The sequence below is a fragment of the Oncorhynchus clarkii genome, chromosome 15 (assembly GCF_045791955.1).
Source record: "Oncorhynchus clarkii lewisi isolate Uvic-CL-2024 chromosome 15, UVic_Ocla_1.0, whole genome shotgun sequence".
In the NCBI taxonomy this organism is placed as follows: Eukaryota; Metazoa; Chordata; class Actinopteri; order Salmoniformes; family Salmonidae; genus Oncorhynchus; species Oncorhynchus clarkii.
Window position 1 is genome coordinate 32088782 of NC_092161.1, and position 21160 is coordinate 32109941.

General features: G+C 41.5%; 2 protein-coding genes across 4 annotated transcripts in view; one reads left to right on the forward strand and one right to left on the reverse strand.

Annotated features, from left to right (window-relative positions):
* Positions 1–1076: 1076 nt before the first annotated feature.
* LOC139367213 (limb development membrane protein 1) overlaps positions 1077–21160 on the reverse strand; it is a 77218-nt gene continuing 57134 nt past the window's right edge. Inside the window, exons 17-18 of one of the 3 annotated variants that reach the window (XR_011626848.1) lie at positions 19253–20182; positions 18900–19078 (exon numbers count right to left, since the gene is read on the reverse strand). Coding sequence is in view for 2 of the 3 variants with exons in the window: in XM_071105411.1 (XP_070961512.1) it covers positions 20097–20182 (86 nt within the window). In the remaining variant the exon portion in view is untranslated. Of the gene's footprint in view, positions 1287–18899; positions 20183–21160 lie in introns of those variants that run through there. The other 2 variants (XM_071105412.1, XM_071105411.1) reach the window with 2 other exon arrangements.
* On the forward strand, positions 5330–17238 carry LOC139367214 (ring finger protein 32). Its single transcript, XM_071105413.1, has 7 exons — positions 5330–5377; positions 5903–6155; positions 6324–6466; positions 9106–9263; positions 9499–9607; positions 13509–13676; positions 14824–17238. Exons 1-7 carry the CDS (start codon positions 5369–5371, stop codon positions 15058–15060), a joined length of 1077 nt encoding a protein of 358 aa, XP_070961514.1. The 5' UTR covers positions 5330–5368; the 3' UTR covers positions 15061–17238.

The following is a 21160-nucleotide window of genomic DNA, read 5'->3' on the forward strand; positions in this document are numbered from 1 at the left end:
ATTGACAAGACTAAAATGAAAAGATGATTTAAAAATCATGGGTCACCTTACTTTAAACAACAACGATGTGAAAAAAATAGTATAAAACTGAATCATTTACAGTGGTATCTGAGAGAATAACTGTATAAAATGTGTCATTCTTGTAGTTAATAGTCGTATTGAGAAAAAAAAATACATCAGTGGTTTAATAAACATGTGACATCATATTAACCATTAGAACATCATTTTTTGTGTTCCTGGCGTCTGGACACTAATCACCTAACCTGCATGTGTTTTACAATATAGAAAAATTGTGGAGTTATTTTTCCTTTTCAAGTTGTTGTTCGCTCACAAAGTTTGCAAAGGGGTTCTGCAAAGGGCTCTCTTTCAAAGCTTTACCACTACAGACCACTTTTTTTTATTTTAAATTTCCTTAAGTCGTCAGCTCTTTGCACAACAAGGTGAGTTTTTCTTTTCAAAATACCACAGAGCATGTAAAGAGGTTCGGGGGGGGGAAGTTAAATAAAAAGCTCTTTAAAATGGTATTTATAAAGAAAAAGACAAACAGTGTCCCTGTTGAAAATAAAAGCATACTGAAATCCATTCTGATGACAGTTGGAAGAATGCATGGCTTTATGAAGGACTTGAGCTCCATTTTTGCCGTATTTTTTAACCACGATTATTTACTTAAAAACACAAACGAGGGCTCTAGTCTGGCATTGTGGATGGCAGTCCTTTGATTGGGGCTCTAAGGCTTGAATTCTTAACTAATAAATTGTTCCACGCCTTTGTCTGAGGCATTAACGGCAGTGGTCTGAGTTTTTCTTTCTCTAATCTCAAGAATGTGCCAGCCTCTTGAGAAGCACAGGGCTTCCCTCCTCTCTGAGAGTGGGCTCCTCATTTTGTTTTCTTAGACGGCTCCCCAGATTGACAGGCCTCGTCGTTGGGCCCTCTCCTCAGCCATCTGTTTGCACTGATTCTGTCCCAGCACATCAAAGTCAATCAAAGCCGCAAAGCATTTTAAAAAGACACACACCCAACCATACAGCGTGTGAGAAATAAGGCTAACTTTCATCGACCCCACAGAGAAAGATTGTTAGGAACTCCAGTGTTTGTGTGTATGGTTTTCCATGTTGGGTGACCTGAGATGGATCCCTTAACTCATAGCACAGGTATGAGCAGCTTAGCTATGTTCTGCTCCAGCTCTGACAACAGCTCGGTGTGTAATTTCACCCCAACATAGACTGACCTTTTTTGGTCATGTGTTCTATGCCTTTAGTGCCATCTCTTGACATCGAAGGAATCACCTGTAGTGAATGCAGAAATCGCAGTTCAATTTTTTTTTGCGGGGGAAGAAAATATTATTCTGATTTAGGTCAAAAGGAAAACATCAACATGACTATACACTGCATAGTGACGTGAGAGATGAATCCAAGTTGACCATTGTGACTGGCTGGGTATTGTGCCACAAGAGTGTATTAGCCCAGCGAGCGAAAGCCTAGGAATCATTACAGGGAGCTAATACAAGACTTTGAGTTTCAGACAAGGTTACTCATGCAAGAGTTGTTCACCAAACCACATCTGTTCCAACTGCATCTATAGCTTACAGTGTGAAACCGTGCTTTTTACAGTCTCTGGTGTGAACCCATTAAATATCATAACAGAAATATTAGATGCTGTTGATACAATTCATCAATTAATATTGAATCGGGGAATAAACAGCATTTTAGGATGTGTGAATGTGATGATTGGAAAATAGGTGTGGTAGGCCTGCCTATTCAGGTTCAACCCCTGAAGGTAGCTAGACAGTCAGGGCTCAACAACAATAAAATCCAAACATTATTATTATTATTATCATCATGCTATTAGATCCCTGAATACAAACATATTTTATAAAAGCAGCCCTATAAAAAGCAGTCTCTTTTCATTAAACTTTTAGGCAGTAAAATCTGAGTAGCCTGGTTCAGACCAATGATGTGTATAAACCCTGGATTGCTGATGCTATGTATTGGTCATTGAGAGGTTTTGAAGCCGCCGGTCGGCCATATTGGCACTCTCCAGTAGGAGCAGTCCTCCACCGGAAAGAATAGAATTCCATAATATTTTAATTCAATGTTTCAAGGACAAAATTGTGTATTTAAGTATTTTTGGGTGTAGTGGGGACAGTAACAGTACTCTCTTTTTATATTTATATATATATATTTTTAAATTATTATTTATTTGTATGTTGAGCTAACATCATTTTAAAGTATACATTAAGGTGTCTGTAATTGTGTCAAAAACAAATGTAGACATGAATAAATGCATTTTTATAGCTTCCAAAAAATGTTTTGTGTTTTTTTGTTGTTGTTTTACAATGGAGGAGTACCAAGATGGCTGCGCGGTGGCTTCAATACAGCACAACCGTCAGTCATCCAGGTTTTACATAGGCTAGAGGATTTTTTAAAAATGAAACGCTTACTTGGTAACAAATCACAATTTCAATAATGTAACCCCTTGACTTTTTCCACATTTTGTTACATTAGAGCCTTATTCTAAAATCGATTAAATTGTTGTTTTCGTCAACAATCTACACAATACACCATAATGACAAAGCAAAAACAGGTTTTTATACATTTTTGCAAATGTATAAAAATAAATAAACTGAAATGTCACATTTACAGAAGTATTCAGACCCTTCACTCAGTACTTTGTTGAAGCACCTTTGGCACTGACTACAGCCTAGAGTCTTCTTGGGTATGACGCTACAAGCTTGGCACACCTGTATTTGGGGAGTTTGTCCCATTCTTCTCTGCAGATCCTCTCAAGCTCTGTCAGTTTGGATGGTGAGTGTTGCTTCACAGCTATTTTCCGGTCTCTCCAGAGTCCTGAAGAGTTCGGGCTCTGGCTAGGCTACTCAAGGACATTCAGAGACTTGTCCCCGAAGCCACTCCTGCGTTGGCTTGGCTGTTGTCCTGTTGGAAGGTGGAACCTTCACCCCAGTCGGAGGTCCTGAGCACTCTGGGGCAGGTTTTGAAGTCTCCCAGTCCCTGCCACTGAAAAACATCCCCACAGCATGATGCTGCCACCCCCATGCTTCACAATAGGGATGGTGCCAGGTTTCATCCAGATGTGACGCTAGGCATTCAGACCAAAGAGTTCAATCTTGTTTTCATCAGACCAGAGAATCTTGTTTCTCATGGTCTGAGAGTCTTTAGGTGCCTTTTGGCAAACTCCAAGTGGACTGTCATGTGCCTTTTACTGAGGTGTGGCTTCTGTCAGGCCACTCTACCATAAAGGCCTGATTGGTGGAGTGCTGCAGAGATGGTTGTCCTTCTGGAAGGTTTTCCCATCTCCACAGAGGAACATTGGAGGTCTGTCAGAGTGACCATCGGGTTCTTGGTCACATCCCTGACCAAGGCCCTTCTCCCCCGATTGCTCAGTTTGTTCGGACGGGCAGCTCTAGGAAGAGTCTTGGTGGTTCCAAACTTCTTCCATTTAAGAATGATGGAGGCCACTGTGCTCTTGGGGACTTTCAATTCTGCAGAAATGTTTTGTTACCCTTCCCCAGATCTGTGCCTCGACAGAATCCTGTCTCAGAGCTCTACGGACAATTCCTTCGACCTTATGGCTTGGTTTTTGCTTTGAAATGCACTTGTCAACTGTGGGAACTTATATAGACAGGTGTGTGCCTTTCCAGATAATGTCCAATGAAATGAATTTACCACAGGTGGACTCCAATCAACTTGTAAAAACATCTTAAGGATGACCAATGGAAACAGGATGCACCTGAGCTAAATGTAGTCTCAGAGCAAAGGGTCTGAATACTTATGTAAATAAGGTATTTCTGTTTTTATTTGGAATAAATTAGCTAAAATGTCTAAAAAAAAAGTTTTCGCTTAGTCATTATGGAGTATTTTGTGTTTTTTACCAATTCGACAGTGATGGATTTTTTATTTTGTTTATGCGACGTTCATGTGCTACTCGGAAGTAGGAAACTCTGGAATATACCATTTGTTAACTGGTTGTAGTTATACACGTGCTGCGTTTAACGAATCAGCAAGACGAACAATTCAGAATTTCCTAGTTCTGACTAGTATGTGAATGCGGCAGAACGTTATTTTTCGCGACAAATGGAAACGGCGTTTTTCGAATAAATTATGAAGGTACGCGGGGCACTTGATCACGTGACCATAACGTTCCACGCTACAATTAATTATATATGTCTACTGCTTGCTAAATATATTTTTTAGCTATAAAAATGATGTTACTTTGCAGAACTAGGATTGTCCTGACTTTCAAGATTCCCTGAATCTTGTCGCCTTGCTAATCTGGTTGGCTGGCAAGCTTTACCATCCATTTATTTCAGAACAGGAGTGCATGTTTTACCATGGCACGAAACATGTGATAAATTGGCGCATGTAAATTATTAGGATATGGCCAATAGCCTATTAGTCAATGATTGCATTCTATCAATGCTGGCTTTCTCAGGCTACCTGAGACATTAAACAGATAGGTGGGAGGACATACAGGTTGATGTTTAGGGTAGTATTTTTATTAGACACTAGTAGGTTTTTAGAGAAAATTAGATGTGTGTGTGTGTGTGTGACGTCATTTTGTCCAGCTGTTTTTGTGAGTGACATGACAAGAGGAACTAATGATGCACTACCCAATTTCGAAATTGCACCTTGTGCATTATTCTATTACAACTTTCAAGAGAACGTTTAAAGCCGGAATTAGTTCATTAAAAAAAATAATGGGGGAGAAGGGGGACCTTCGTGCCTCCCCTGACGATCCTTCGCGCCCCACAGTTTGGGAACCACTGTTAAGGCTACAGATGAAATAAATGATGTTGAACTTCACAGAGTGGTGAAAGTGCACGGTGAACTTGATGCTCCTATCAAATAAATGTCGAGGGTCTTATTCTAGTGACATGACGACCGAAGCTTGATTTCCGTTTGACAAATACAAATATTCTCGCTCTTATCCATAATAATAATCTCATCACGTAGACTAGCCTACCAGCACAGTATCCGCGAGCAATTGGCTAGAGTGCCCGTGCCAAAAAATGCAATGGAAACACATTGAACTTTAGATGTGTCTTCAGTAGAGAAACAGAAAAAATGTAAGCGAAAAATTAACCTACATTTGGTGTGAACTACGTCATCACGCACTGATTTTTATCCACAAATCCGTTTAGTGGAAACACTCCGCTGGTGGGAAAATGCGCATAGTTTCTTTATGCCGATTCTAGAAAATTCGCATGAAAAACTGTCGCTAATTGGATGGAAACCTAGCTACTGATTCAATTGATTAAGGAACTTGTTGGGATGGAGAGGAGGTGATGGAGGACTGCCTCCTTGGTTACTAAGTAACGTAACCATACAAACACTACCTCCAACAGATCACAATGCGGAAGGTTTGAATTTTACTCGTTGGTATTTTTCCCCCGAATCATTTCGCTCATTTAATAGTTTTTGCAACAATTGTAGCAAGTGTCCTTTCCCGACACATGCATATTTAGCAAGTCGTTTATGTTAATTTACTTGTAACGTTAGCAGTTGCTTAGCTAAATGTAACAATGTAATGTTAGCTCGCTAGATGGCTAACTAACAAGTTACGTGGTCATCTTTCAGAGTGAGTGACATTATCGTAACGTCTTCAGAAAAGTTGTGCGTTATGCTTGTGATTTGAGAAACAATGTTTGAAAATAAGAAAGTGCATTTGTCATAAACAAATAATGCATGCATTTAGATTTTTGGGTCCAACCATAGACATTGATATGGTTATGAGTCTTCGAAGGGGCCACACGTAGCCTATTTGTCTGCCATAAAGCAACAGAACAGATGCATGTCCCATTTGGCTAAATACCTTTTTCAACGTGTGTACATTTCCACAATCGAAGGTCATATTTACTAAGTCAAACTTTCCTCTCATTTTACAGGGCTCGAACTCAAAAGCAACCAGTGGAAAGTTAGCAATCACCTCAGTTGCTCTTCAAGACCATATCGCACGAAACTTGCTGCTTCAGAATTTGTCACTGTGTGACCCTGTGAAGACAAGATGGTGCCGAAGAGCCGCCACTGAAACACACTGCAAACGAAACCATGGAACTGTGAAACAGAAAGGGCCCCAGCAACACAATGGAGAGGAGAAAGAGTATGTGCTTGACCCAGCAGCTCCACCACTGACATTAGGTAAGCTAGCAATCAATCAAATGTATTTTATAAAGCCTTGTTACATCAGCAGTTGGGAACTAGTTCACAACACTTTGGGAAGGAGGAGGTCTCATTGTGAGACCTGAGCTATTATGCATGACTTTTTTCATTTGTTGTTTGATATTGGGTTGTTGTCTGCCTCTGCAGCCCAGAAATTGGGTTTGGTGCAGTCCCCGGCCAGAAAACTGACGGTAGATGAATGGAGTCAGGTCAAGTCGAGGTCTATTCATGAAGGGGACTCCAAGCAGCCCTGTGTGATCTGCAGGGAGGAGTTTCGCTTACAGACTCAGGTATTCCTCTGTTCACAATACCTGGTGTTTATTCTCAAGTCAGTCAGAGGACTATTTAAAAAAAAAAAAACGTTTTCACCCCTCTAGGGCAGCCCACTCCCCTTCCCAAACACACTCTCTCCCCCTCCCTTAGGTCCCTGTGTGTTCTAATCTGTGTAGACAACTGTACAAATTTACCCATACTGCCTTGGAACTCAACTGTGACACGATGATGTAGCAATCAGTGTGTTCCTGTGAGGGTCGTTCAGTCTTTTACACCTTTCTGATCCCCTTTTAAGATGCCAATCTCCTGAAGAATGCGGGGTAGAATAGACAGCCTTACAAAGCACAGTTTCCATATAGATGCACGTGTAAATATTAATTTGACTCGAGGGAAAAATGTTAATTATAGCCTGCTAACAAGGGAAAGGGACAAATGTGAATCTTTGTGGATTTGTTGATCTGTTTGACAAAAACATGTTAAATGGGTTTGTTATTAGTGAAACTACAATGATTTGAAATTGTATTTTAAGAGGTTTAGCCATTTTTGCAGGCCTAAATCATTTCAACATCAATTATGGCTGATTATTTCAGCTAACTAACACTTTACTAACACCAACCACAGACCATCCTTCCGTGGCCTCCAACTGCTTTTAAATGCCAGGAAAAACTAACCGCATGCTCTTCAACCGATTGCTGCCCGCACCCTCCCGCCCAACTAGCATCACTACTCTGGACGGTTCTGACTTAGAATATGTGGACAACTACAAATACCTAGGTGTCTGGTTAGGAGTAAACTCTCCTTCCAGACTCACATTAAGCCTCTCCAATCCAAAATTAAATCTAGAATTGGCTTCCTATTATTTTGCAACAAAGCCTCCTTACCCTCGTAAAACGGACTATCCTAACGATCCTTGACTTCAGCTATGTCATTTACAAAATAGCCTCCAACACTCTACTCACAGTGCCATCCGCTTTGTCACCAAAGCCCCATATACTACCCACCACTGCGACCTGTATGCTTTCGTTGGCTGGTCCTCACTACATATTCGTCACCAAACCCACTGGCTCCAGGCCATGTATAAGTCTTTGCTAGGTAAAGCCATAGCAACACCCACCCGTAGCACGCACTCCAGCAGGTATATTTCACTGCTCATCCCCAAAGCCAACACTTCCTTTGGCCGCCTTTTCTTCCAATTCTCTGCTGCCAATGACTGGAAACGAATTGCAAAAATCACTGAAGCTGGAGTCTTTTATCTCCCTCACTAACTTTAAGCACCAGCTGTCAGAGCAGCTCACAGATCACTGCACCTGTACATAGCCCATCTGTAAATATCCCATCCAACTACCTCATCCCCATACTGTATTTATTTATTTCTTGCTCTTTTGCACCCCAGTATCTCTATTCTCTACTTGCACATCATCATCTGCACATCTGTCATTCTAGTGTGAATTCTAAATTGTAATTATCTCGCCTCTATGGCCTATTTATTGCCTTACCTCCCTACTCTACATTTGCACACATTGTACATAGATTTTTCTATTGTGTTATTGACTGTACGTTTGTTTGTGTAACTCTGTTGTTGTTTTGTCGCACTGCTTTGCTTTATCTTGGCCAGGTCACAGTTGTAAATGAGAACTTGCTGAACTGGTTAAATAAAGGTGAAATAATAAATCAATAAAAAATACTATAAAAAAGTACCATGTAAAAACATTCAGAAGTGGCTCAAAAACAGTCTCTCGGTTTCCCAGTCCTCCATATTCAGCCCTTCTCTGTGAAGCTTGTAGCCTGTGGGGTAAAGCAGACTTTTCTTGCAAGAGCTAAAATTCACTCCAGTCTAATGGCTTGTCGAGCCCCTAGATATAGATTGTGCACTGCAGGGGGGCCTTTCACTGTTGATGGAGTATGTTGGTTGGGCCAAAAACAATGGGAAATCAATATGGCTCCCCCTGCCCTGCAGAGCTTTGAGTACACTGGTTTGTGTGTGCCAATCACCATAGCTGAGGCTGCTGTCTCCTCTCTCCTTGTGAGTGCAGACGACAAAAGAGTCTGTGGGAGGTGGAGGAGAGGAGACTGCAGCCCCAGGTCCCAGCCCTCCCAGCATGGGCTCGCTGACTCCCACTGGCTCCTGAGCAAATAGTACACCACACACACACACACACACACACACACACACGTTATGTTCTTCTATCCTCATGGGGACCTCACATTTATTTCTATTCAAAATCCTATTTTCCCTAACCATAACCTCCACCCTAAACCCCTTACCCTAATTCTAATTGTAACCCTAAGCTTAAAATAGTCTTTGTCCTCATAGGGATGTGGGGACTTTTGAATATAAGACCCACACACACACACACACATCTCACAGGACTCACCAAAAACACTTAAGAGATGTTGAAAACCAATACATACACACCAGCATACCCAGGAGGCTCTGCATGCCACAATCATTTTAAAACGACAAGTCATTCAGTGAAATGCCAAGGGAATTTCAGACGTATAAGAGGGACCGATTAAAAACAAAAATGAAAAATCTAGTTAAGGCTAAAGCTGATTTAATTCAAATATAACTATTATTTATATAAGTGATAATGCATAAGTATACTGTATAATATTCAACAATCAACACTAATAATGATATTCATATTGTGTCTAGGTTTTGCTCTCCTGCTCCCATGTGTTTCACAGAGCCTGTCTGCAGGCCTTTGAGAGGTTTTCAGGCAGGAAGTGCTGTCCTATGTGCAGGAAGGAGCAGTATGAGACCAGAGTGATCCACGATGGAGCTCGCCTCTTCAAAGAGAGGTGTGCCATCAGGTAAACATCTCCAGAGATTGGACTGCATGTTTAGCTGGAATCAGATTAAACCTCGGCATGGACTAAAAAGCATACTCAATGGAGATTCCCCACTGAGAATGATTTTTAATCCAAGACTAATTTTAGGCCTAATCTAGATCCAGGAAAACCATACCTTATTGATCAAGTTACCATGTTCACCCTGTGTTAGGCCTGTATCCTTGCTGTTTTACCTTTTTCATATGGTCAATGATAGAATTCAAGCGTGTTGGCGTGGCTATGTTGTTCGGAAGTGGTACGGACATATGAGGAAAACAGTTCCCCCAAAAGACAAACAGCTACGACGAAAATTCTTTGAGACAAAGGTAATTTTAACAACTGTGTCATTTAGGAGTAGGGTTGAGGTCAATTCCTTTTTGATTCAGTCAATTCAGGAAGTAAACTGAAATTCTCAGAGATACATTTTTTGGGGGAATTTCAGTTGATTTCCTGAATGGAAAAGCAATTCAACCCAACCCTGATGAGGAGGGACTGATATGTGTATTATGTACACTGATTATGAAAGATGAAACCCTGAGAAGGTTCCACATCATGTACAGTTGAAGTCTGAAGTTTACATACACCTTAGCCAAATATATTTAAACTCAGTTTTTCCCTGTCTTAGGTCAGTTAGGATCACCACTTTATTTTAAGAATGTGAAATGTCAGAATAATTGTAGAGCGAATTATTTATTTCAGCTTTTATTTCTTTCATCACATTCCCAGTGGGCCAGAAGTTTACATACACTCAATTACTATTTGGTAGCGTTGCCTTTAAATTGTTTAACTTGGATCAAACGTTTCAGGTAGCCTTCCACAAGCTTCCCACAATAAGTTGGGTGAATTTAGTAACAGAGTCAGGTTTGTAGGCCTCCTTGCTCACACACACCTTTCCAGTTCTGCCCACAAATTTTCTATAGGATTGAGGTCAGGGCTTTGTGATGGCCACTCCAGTACCTTGACTCTGTTGTCCTTAAGCAATTTTGCCACAACTTTGGAAGTATGGTTGGGGTCATTGTCCATTTGGAACCAAGCTTTAACTTCCTGACTGATGTCTTTAGATGTTGCTTCAAAATATCCACATAATTGTCCTACCTCATGATGCCATCTATTTTGTGAAGTTCACCAGTCCCTCCTGCAGCAAAGCACCCCCACAACATGATGGAGCCACCGCCGTGCTTCACGGTTGGGATGGTGTTCTTCGACTTACAAGCGTCCCCCTTTTTCCTCCAGACATAACAATGGTCATTATGGCCAAACAATTATATTTTTGTTTCATCAGACCAGAGGACATTTCTCCAAAAAGTACAATCTTTGTCCCCATGTGTAGTTGCAAACCGTAGTCTGGCATTGTTATGGCGGTTTTGGAACAGTGGCTTCTTCCTTGCGGAGCAGCCTTTCAGGTTATGTCGATATAGAACTTGTTTTACTCTGTATATAGATACTTTTGTACCGGTTTCCTCCAGCATCTTCACAAGTTCCTTTGCTGCTGTTCTGGAATTTATTTACACTTTTCGCACCAAAGTACATTAATCTCTAGGAGACAGAATGCATCACCTTCCTGAGTGGTGGAAATTGCTCCCAAGGATGAACCAGACTTGTGGAGGTCTACAATTTTTTTTCTGAGGCATTGGCTGATTTCTTTAGATTTTCCCATGATGTCAAGCAAAGAGGCACTGAGTTTGAAGGTAGTCTTTGAAATACATCCACAAGTACACCTCCAATTGACTCAAATGATGTCAATTAGCCTATCAGAAACTTCTAAAGCCATGACATAATTTTCTGGAATTTTCCAAGCTGTATAAAGGCACAGTCAACTTAATGTATGTAAACTTCTGATCCACTGGAATTGTGATACAGTGAGTTAAGGGAAATAATCTGTCTAAACAATTGTTGGAAAAATGACTTGTCCTAAGACTTGCCAAAACTAGTTTAACAAGAAATTTGTGGAATGGTTGAAAAACGAGTTAATGACTTCAACATAAGTGTATGTAAACTTCTGACTTTAACTGTAGTTCTTCTACTTACTATATACTGAACAATGCCGTGTAGGGTCAAAACATGTGCCCTTATCTGGTGAGTCGGTCCACTGGTGACTACCAGGTCACATTGCCGAGGCTTTCCCCACTCCTATAAGCTTTTGTCCCAAATGGCACCCTTTTCCCCATAGTGCACTGCTTTTGACCAGAGGTAATAGGGTGCCATTTGGGATGCAAGTCTCCATTCTTCCTGAAACTCACCCTGCCAGACATTCCTCACCTATTTAGCAGTGGTGGACTTTAGGTTGCCGTGATTGACGGATCGACAGCCGATCTGATCCCAGGTCAGTGTGGAGTGGACACAGGCATCGGTGGAGGTGCAGGGTAGGGGAACCCAACTCTCTAAGCAGCTTCAGAGGGCCTTTGATGCCATGTGAATCATACACTGTTTGTAAACTAATTACGAAGAGTGTGTGTTTTGGTCAAACAGTCTGGACATTCCAGGGTCAACACAAAAGCAAGGGCCCACTGTGTGTTTGTCTGTGTGCTTGCACCCCCCCTCGGAAAGAGGGGGTTGAGGGAGGGTGCATATTTGTGGCAGGTTCCCTGGTTGTCATTTGCACTGGCTTTCTTCACTGTCCCACTTAAGAACTAAAATATTCCACAGGATTTGACTTTGATCTGAGGACAGAATACACATTATAAAGGGGTTAGTCCTTTCAGCTTTGGCTGGCTGTTGGTGGTTTCCAGCAACTGGATGGGGGCCTATCGACACTAAGGCCTCTGCCTTCTCTAGTCTGTGGCTCCCTGGAAAAGGATAGATTGCCACCTAGTGAGACTGAAATCTCCCCCTCCACTGTGCTGACTTACCTCGGACTGTAGTGGCGATTTGCAGAGACACAGCTGAATAGTAAACGCGCTTGAGAAGCACATATACTGATTTTACTGGTATATTTGTGTGAGCCTTGGGATGTCTAACAAATGCAGCCGGTTCCCTATAGTGCACTGCTTTTGCATTGGGCTCTGGTAAAAAGTAGTGCACTGTATGGGAATTGGATGCCATTGGGACTCAACTTGTCTCTGTGTGATGGAAGTCCTGCACTGTCTCAGATTCCTCGGAGCAGACAATCCCCCATCCTTGACGTGGCCGTCACCAGGATGGGGCTAATGCTTTCCAACAGAGTTAATTAGACCAATAAAATTGCTGCTCGTGTTTACGTGACATGCTAAAGCAGTGTTTATAGATGGAGGATGAGAGAAGGGGATTGTGGGTAGGACATTGACCTCTCCGAGCACATTACAAGTTGGGCGCAATCAAGGTGTCACTCGTAATATCGGTCTCTCTGAACCCACTGAAGCACTCTGATTGATTACAAAGAGCTCTAGATAGAGCGACATGAGTGGCATCTCTTTAATTAGCTATCAGAAAGGCTAGTGATGGAATGGACCCCTAACCAAGGATGAGTCCCAAATGGAACCCTATTCTCTATGTAGTGCACTACTTTTGACCAGAGCCCTGTGGGCCCTGGTCAAAAGTATTGCACTACTTTGGGAATATGGTGTAATTTGGGAGTGTCAACATGTCTGTCATCCTCACGGTAAAGCCGCAGTTGCCCTCAGGCAGCAAAGCCTTTAAGATATTCTAGTTTTCAGTCTAATCAGGTGATTCCGATGACCAGCTTTCCATTTTTAGCTTTTTGAGGTCCGACCCTAAGTCAACACATTAAGGAGGATAACTGCTGACATCAAGATGGATTGCGGTGAGACAACGCCATTCCCTCTCCCATTCCTTTGTTCCCCTTGCTCTGTCCCTTTTCCTGTCCTCTGCAGTGAGACAAGGCAAAGTTCACCAGGGCCTGTGTTGTTTGCCTTCACTGTGGAAAAGTCAGCCCATAAAACCTCATCTGAATGGCTAACAGTTGTTTAATTAGTGATAAAAGCCCAGCAATAAAGTACTTGGGATGTCACTGTGACAGGAGCGAGCTCGTTGGGGCAGCCTGAGGGATGGCCTTTGTGTGTGTGTGTGTGCACGTTTCCCAGCACCAGCTATCTTTTCACTGGTTTCCATACATTTTCCTTATAAGTCTGAGACGTGTCGGTATCGATCTGGCCTGTTAAACAACTTGACTTTGTCAGCAGGCTTCAAGCATTACAATATAGCACCAATTACATCTGATAAAGAAACAGAACTCTATTTGGTGTCCTATTGAATGATTCCCCTTTGTGTAACTAAATTGTTTCCAATTAGTTGCAGGAGTTGAATGACAGCTTTGTCCAATACTGTCATATGGACGTAGAGGCTTTCCTGAACGATATCGACCAGTCGGTGTCATCAAGCAGAAGAGTGTTCCATCAGTTTGAGAGAGAGCACGTCTCGGAGCCGCAGGAAGACGACTGGCAGAAAATACAGGAAAAGGTTTGGAATAGGGTTGCAAAATTCCTGTAACATTCTCAGGCTTTCCGGAAATCTCCACGTAGGATTTCTGGACAACCTGAACATTTTGGGAATTGTGCAACCCTACTGTGGAAAAAAACCTCACCATAGAAATACCACGGTGCACTATCAAAAAGACTCTCATGAGGTCCTAATCCTGGTCTAATTCTCCCTGTAGCCATGCCATTCATTCAACATGCTAATGCTTGTCCAGGAGAGGCTGTGCTGCAGCTGCTACACAAAGTCAAACCTCCTAGAAATGATCATTCACTTTTTTTCCAAATGAATGAAGGAAATAATCCTCTGTGTTTACAAGAAAACAGAGCCAGTCTAATAATGCACGCCAACCCTTTCATCGTCCCGTCTGAGCCATCTGTACTGTGGTTCAAATTGAAAAGAGATCTAGATTTGCTGTTCCATAGGCTCTGTTGTACAGTATATAGGGCCTTTCAATGCCAGCCAATGGAGTTTCCCACAATCCCACAGGTTGAAAAGGGTGTTTTAAATAATAAAAAATAAAAAAATCTTGTGTTAAAAGGTTGTGCGCAGGGCAACAGGTGTTGCTCAACCTCGACTCGTACAGAGAGAATCAAACAGTGAACTCAGTGTGTTTAATCGCACACCGTGCACCTTCCTGGTGAAGGTAAACACCATAAATGTCGCAAAGCTCATTATCAAGCGTTTAAGCCTTGAGCGCGTTGACCGTTTTCTTTTCTGAATAAAGGAAGGAAGTTAATTATTGGCGGAGCTGCAGTAGATACTTGCCCCACAACGGTATCTCAGAGACACACGGCCAAACAATCAAGCTTGTGTGACACGCTAAACCAGATAATGTCCATTGAACTTAAGATAAAGGGGTGTGTATGGAAGCTATTGTGAGAGAAGATAGCCATTATAAATGTCTGGTAGCAGGGTTGGGGTAAATTCAGTCAATTCAGGAAGTAGATTTGATTTATATTCAACATTTTTCTCCTAGAGGCATTGAGGAAAATTGGAATTTCAGTTTCCTTCAGGAATTGGTATTGACCCCAACCCGATGTGGTAGTGTGGCGGTATTTTATTGAAGACCGCTTTTATTTTTAGGAATACTGGTCCATCCCTACAGCCCTGTCTGTCTCCACTGTCACAGGTCATCCAGAGAGATACACAGGACTGTCCCATCTGTCTCACCGCTCTGTGCAGCGCCAGACTAGAGACGGAGGCAGGGAGGACACTCGCCCCACACCACAGCAACAGACGCACTGTGCTCCTGTCCTGCTCACACCTCTTCCACCAGCCCTGCATGGAAGCCTTCGAAGCCTTCTGTGTGGAGGGTCGACCTACATGTCCTCTGTGCAGGTCTCCCTACCACAAAATACTGGTCTGACCTCAGAGTAGTTGATATAGAACTTCACAATATGAAAGATAGTTGGATGTAAGTAAAACGTATACACTCCCCTACGTATGTATTTGGACAATGAAGCGAAAACTTTTAATTTGGCTCTATAAGCCAGTATTTTGAATAAGATCAAATCTTGTTTTTTGTGTATTTATATACATGTTTCACTGTTTAGAAATTGAAGTACTTTGTGTCTAGTCCCCCCATTTGAAGGTGTCATAACTATTTGGACAAATTCACTAAAATGTCAAACCTTTAGTATTTGGTCGCATATTTCTAGAACGCAATGACATCAAGCTTGTGACTCTACCAACTTGTTTCAGATTATGTAATGTTATGAGTCACTTTTTGTAAATAAGAATAGAATGTTTCTAAACATTTCTACATTGTGGATGCTATCATGATTACGAATTACTCGTAAATAATGAGGAAGTTAGATGCATATATAGTGGCTTCGCAAAGTATTCAGATCCCTTGGCTGTAACCTAACAAAATGTTGAAAGTCTTATTCTAAAATGGATTAAATACATAATCCTCAGCAATCTACACACAACACCCCAAAAACATTTTTTTTGAAATGTTTGCAAATTAACAGAAATACCATATGTAAATAAGTATTCAGACCCTTTGCGACTCTAAATTGAGCTCAGGTGCATCTTGGTTTCCATTGATCATCCTTGAGGTGTTTCTACAACTTTATTGGAGTCCACCTGTGGTAAAATCAATTGACTGGACATGATTTGGAAAGACACACCTGTCTATAAGGTCCCGCAAAAACCAAGCCATGAGGTCAAAGGAATAGTCCGTAGGGCTCTGAGACAGGCTTGTGTCGATTGGGACAGCTCTGGGGAAGGGTAGCAAAACATTTCTGCAGCATTGAGACTAGTCAGGAACGAGGCAAAGTACAAAGAGATCCTTGATGAAAACCTGCTCCAGAGCGCTCAGGACCTCAGACTGGGGTGAAGGTTCACCTTCCAACAGGACAACGATCCTAAGCACACAGACAACACAGTAGTTGCTTTGGGACAAGTCCCTGAATGTCATTGAGTGGCCCAGCCAGAGACCGAACATGAACCCGATCTATCTCTGGAGAGACCTGAAAATAGACGGGGAGCGTTGCTGCACATCCAACCTGACAGAGCTTGAGAGGATCTGCAGAGAAGACTCTGCTGTAATCGCTGCCAAAGGTGCTTCAACAAAGTACTGAGGAAAGGGTCTGAATACTTGTGAATTTTTTAAAATAAATTAGTTCAAATGTAAACTAACTTTTTGCTTTGTCATTGTGTAGATTGATGGGGGAAAAAACTATATCAATTTTAGAATAAAGCTGTAACGTATCAAAATGTAGAAAACGTCAAGGGATCTGAATACTTTCAGAAGGCACTGTAGATATACTCTAGAAAATGCTAACCTCCTGTTATTGTAATGGTTTAACGTTAGCATGTTTTGGGGGCATGATCTTTCTGCATCTACCTTTCTCACTCATGATTATCTGTAATCATGGTAACATGTAGAAGTATTCAGAATCACACTATTCTTATTTAGAATATGGGACCAAATACTAAACTTGACAATTTAACACACTAAGTGAGTTTGTCAATACTTACATAGTGCATCAATTTCTAAACGGTAAAACAGGTATGAAAACACCCTCAATGTGACATTCTGTACTGTAGTATCATAAAATGGGTCCAACATGCTGGAGTATCGAGTCAAATAAATTATATTTAAACATTTGAGAAATCATAAATTTGTCAATGTTTAGATTGAGCTCTTCCAGCAGGTCATGTTGTGGTTTGCAGGCTGTAAATTACAGAAGGAAGGAAGGTGAATTAAAACAGGAAGTTATTCATTCATTCATCAGAGGATAAATGCACAAAACAATTATCACTTTCAGGCATCCATACCAATAAAGTGCAATTCTTCCTCAAGTCTCAGTCCTCCAGAATACGGTGACTTGTCAGGAGTTCATAGATATACTGCCATGGTAAAAGCAAGCTAACTTGTGCCAAGTGTGCTCTTATATATCAAAAAGAAGCCTGTGATGTACACCACAAATGCTGTTGAAGTTACAGATGAAAAAGCAATGTCAACTTAAACAGTTGTAAATGAGAACTTGTTCTCAACTTGCCTACCTGGTTAAATAAAAGGTGAAATAAATAAAAAGTTCATTGTTTTATTTGCAAACAAACCAACAAACACAAATAGCCAGGAACATGGTAAAAAAAAAAAACACATTCATGTTAATTAGCAAAAAATTCTATGCAGACACACAAACTATAGCTACATCCAAAAATGTGAGAGGGGGCACAAAGTACGTGAGAATCGCTTGGGGGGGGTTGTGTAGGTTGGAGAATTTAGAATTTTTCAAACATCCAAAACAGTTTTTTTACTGCATTCTAGAGCCATAATCATGCTTATTTCTATGTAAAAAAAAATAATATCTAAGCATACCTCTTTTTAAATGAAATCTGAATGCAAGTCTCATTCAGTACACTAGGTTATTGCTTGCTTTTCTAAAGTTTGCCAGCAGGCGTACCAGCTAAGATAGTTAGACGAGCTAGCTACTCGAACTTGACGGATAGCTTTAAAATGGCTTTTTGGTGGCTAGATATGAGGTTGGGAACCTACCTGGGCTAGCTAAAGTCAACTTCATGACATTTCTAGGTCTAGCAGTATTACAGAGAAACAACTAAACAGGACAAATCTGAGGGGGCACATGCCCCTGTGGGCATAACGCTTCTGATTAGCTACTCCACCTACAGTACAGGCCACGCTTCAACATTTCAAACCCTCGGCAAGTGAGGGAAAACTAAGGCAACCAAAACTGTTCCCTTGGGCTGGAACAGGCCCAGACCGTGTGCACCTCAAACTCATTGGAAAAGTATGATTGTAATCTTGTGCTTATGGTGTGCTCCCTCGACCAATAATATGCAGCGACAGCATAATTCCGTCTGGTTATGTTTGTCCCAAATGGCACTCTATTCCCTACATATTGCACTACTTTTGGGGATAGGGTGCCATTTGGGATAATTTGCTATAATAATGTGACATTCAGTTCGACTGCCCCCAGCCTCTGGAACGCTCTCCCGGACCACCTGAAGGCACCACAGACTCTGGGCTCCTTTAAAACGGGCCTAAAGACCTTTATCTTTAGGAAGGCTTTCTGTTGACAGCTGTGCTTGTAGTGTCAGCTGGGATCTTTGTCTCAGTGACCCGGTCTAGTTGCGTTAAAATATGTATTTCAATTTTTTATATTATGCACTTTGAGATTATTCTTCATAATGAAAACTTTACAAAATGTACAATAAAAAGGAGGTTCAACAAAGCTTAGTGCCCCGTTAAATACATTTGAAAAAGATGTTAAAATAGCATAGTAGTTATTTGGGGAGATCAAGCTTACCAACACAACATTTTCAGAACATCCACCCACAGGACCAAACTTTGAAAGCAAAAAAAAAGACGTGTGGAACACTATAGTTTTCCCATCTCGAGAGTGATCGCAATCAACAGCAACTAAACAAGAGTCATTCAAATTGAGACAAAATAATGAACGCACAGTACAGAGTGGGTGACGCAAAATAAAATGAGCACATTGTGACACATTCACAACTGGCCTGAGACGACCAGAAAGATGGAAGGATGGGCTAGTTCTTCCCCATTCAGTCTGTGTCAATGGAGGAGACACTGACTGATCTCTGGTGTGGTCACTTAGGTGAACGGGTACTAAATGTATCAGCAAGCTCTGCAAAGAGGGAAGACGTGGTGATACACAGACGCCTGTGAGGACATGTAAAACGGCTAAAAGCGATATGCAAAATGAATAAGAGTAATCAGTACTATTTTTTTTTAATGCAGGAGAGTTCAACAGCAAGTAAGTCTATCAAAGAATGCCCTCGTATTTTCAAAATGTGTGGATATTTAAAAAATAAAATAAAAATAAAATGTCCACTTATCAAACCAGAAGCCATCCATACCAAATACTATACACCAGGGCTCGCCAACCCTTTTCCTGGAGAGTTACTGTCCTGTAGGTTTGTCTCCAACTCTAATCCATCACACCTGATTCTAATAACTACCTGCTTGATAAGCCTGTATCAGGTTGGTTACAACTGGGGTTGGAGCGAAAACCTACAGGAGGTTAGCTCTTCGTGACCAGGGTTGGCGAGCCCTGCTATACATACGAGATACTGAATAAGGTGACTATGGGAGACCACCAAGTCTTTACATATAATACAGATATTATATTGTGAATGCCCCATGGGCCACTGATACACGTCACATTTACTTCCTGATTCTCAAAAAAAGGAATTCTCTTCTCATTATACTTGTGAGAAGGTGCTGTTTTTTCTCGCTCTCCAAATAACACACTGAGGTGCATTTTATAACCAAAATGGGTTTTAAAATTGGTGAAATGCACTGCATGGGCTCAGTAACTGTGGTGGAAATAGAACAGGTTGGAAACAGACAGACATTGAAATAGGACATAAGTGTAAAAATGGCTACTAGTCAGCAAGCATCTCTTCAGCCTCTGCATCGAAAGGTTACATTGCACCAAGCCAGTAGGGCATAGTGCAATTACGGGGGGGGGGGGGGGATAACAGATAAAAAGTGATCAGGGAAGCACGGAACGCAAGAGGTTAGAGTGAGATGGGTAGAGGGTAGAATTCGAATGTATTGAAAAGATTGAGGGGGGGGGGGAGAAGGACATTAGTGCTGAGAGAAAGTCCCCCAGACATCGGCTGAGTGGCCCATGGTCAGAGTCACTGTTGAGGTCAACATCAACTGTTGTGATGATGCCAGTCTGTCAGGGGGCTCAAATGTGTGCCTGTCCAAGTCCTGCATCCATCGATCCAGGAGGAAGAGGATGGAATGTCACAAAGCTAAATTACTCTTCCCCTCACTCGCAGTGCCGTCAGACACTGTCGGTGTATACTAAGTCTCTTACACAGACTCAATCCCAGTACTGTCAAAATCTCCCTTTGGCTGCCATGAGGTGTGTGTGTGTGTGTCGGTTGTCTCTTTCACAGAGTCTTCTGATGCCCGTTGGCCGCGATCTTCCCAGACTCAGGGTCTGTGGGGCTGTTTGACAGTTGTAATTTATCCAGACCTGGCCAGGAGGAGATAAGGGGCAGAAATGTCATTACAAAACACACACAGACGATGAATATGTATATATATTTTTTGAAAAACACTGCCTCCGTCATTTGACATTTTCGACATCAGACATCCTGGGCCTGTCACAACAAGCTTTAGAGACTTTCCCCCTTTGCCTCGTCATCTTCACATCAGTCCAAAAGTACAGTGAATTTAGATTATCTATCTACCTGGCTGCAGCCACAGTAGACATATTGCTGCCTAGGTTGCAGGGAATGCAGACCCAGGCAGCCTTGGAACAGGTTATGAGTTATGACAAAAGCCGCCATCTCTCTATGACATATGATGTCATTTGGATTGATTATTACTGAAATGACCAAAAACCAAAAGGTTAAATGTCTCGTCAGTGCAAATAACTATGGTAAAAATGACAGAGCATGCAATCATACAGCACTAATTTGGTTCAGACAATCTGAGCACAAAGTGTATAATAATAATAATAATACAACTTTATTCATTTGGCACAATTCATACAGAGGCAGCAACTCAATGTAAAATAATACAATAATACAAAATAGAGAAAGAAATGACAAACCAGTAAAGCTGCAAAAAATACAAATACAAAAGTACAAACAGGATAGGACACGATAATATTAATAGGATATTAAAATAAGACAAAAAAGTCAACTAAATCTAAAATATCCAGACTAATTCCAAGCAAGCTAAAAAGGTGAGTCTTAAGCCCGGTACAGATACAACTACCAGGACAAGACATGACGGTGTTACTTGGCTTTACAACGACGTTCGCTTGATCTGAACGGTCTAGTTTTAGAACGTCTCATGATGGCCGCTGAAGTTTCCAAGATTAAACCCGTCAAACGACACTTGTCAGTTTTGTCAATCAAAGAAAAATGCTAAGATGCTCTGTGTTTAGCCAAGAAGACAGCAAGCTAGCTATTTGCTGTAGTTAATAGCTAGCTTAAATTGCTGA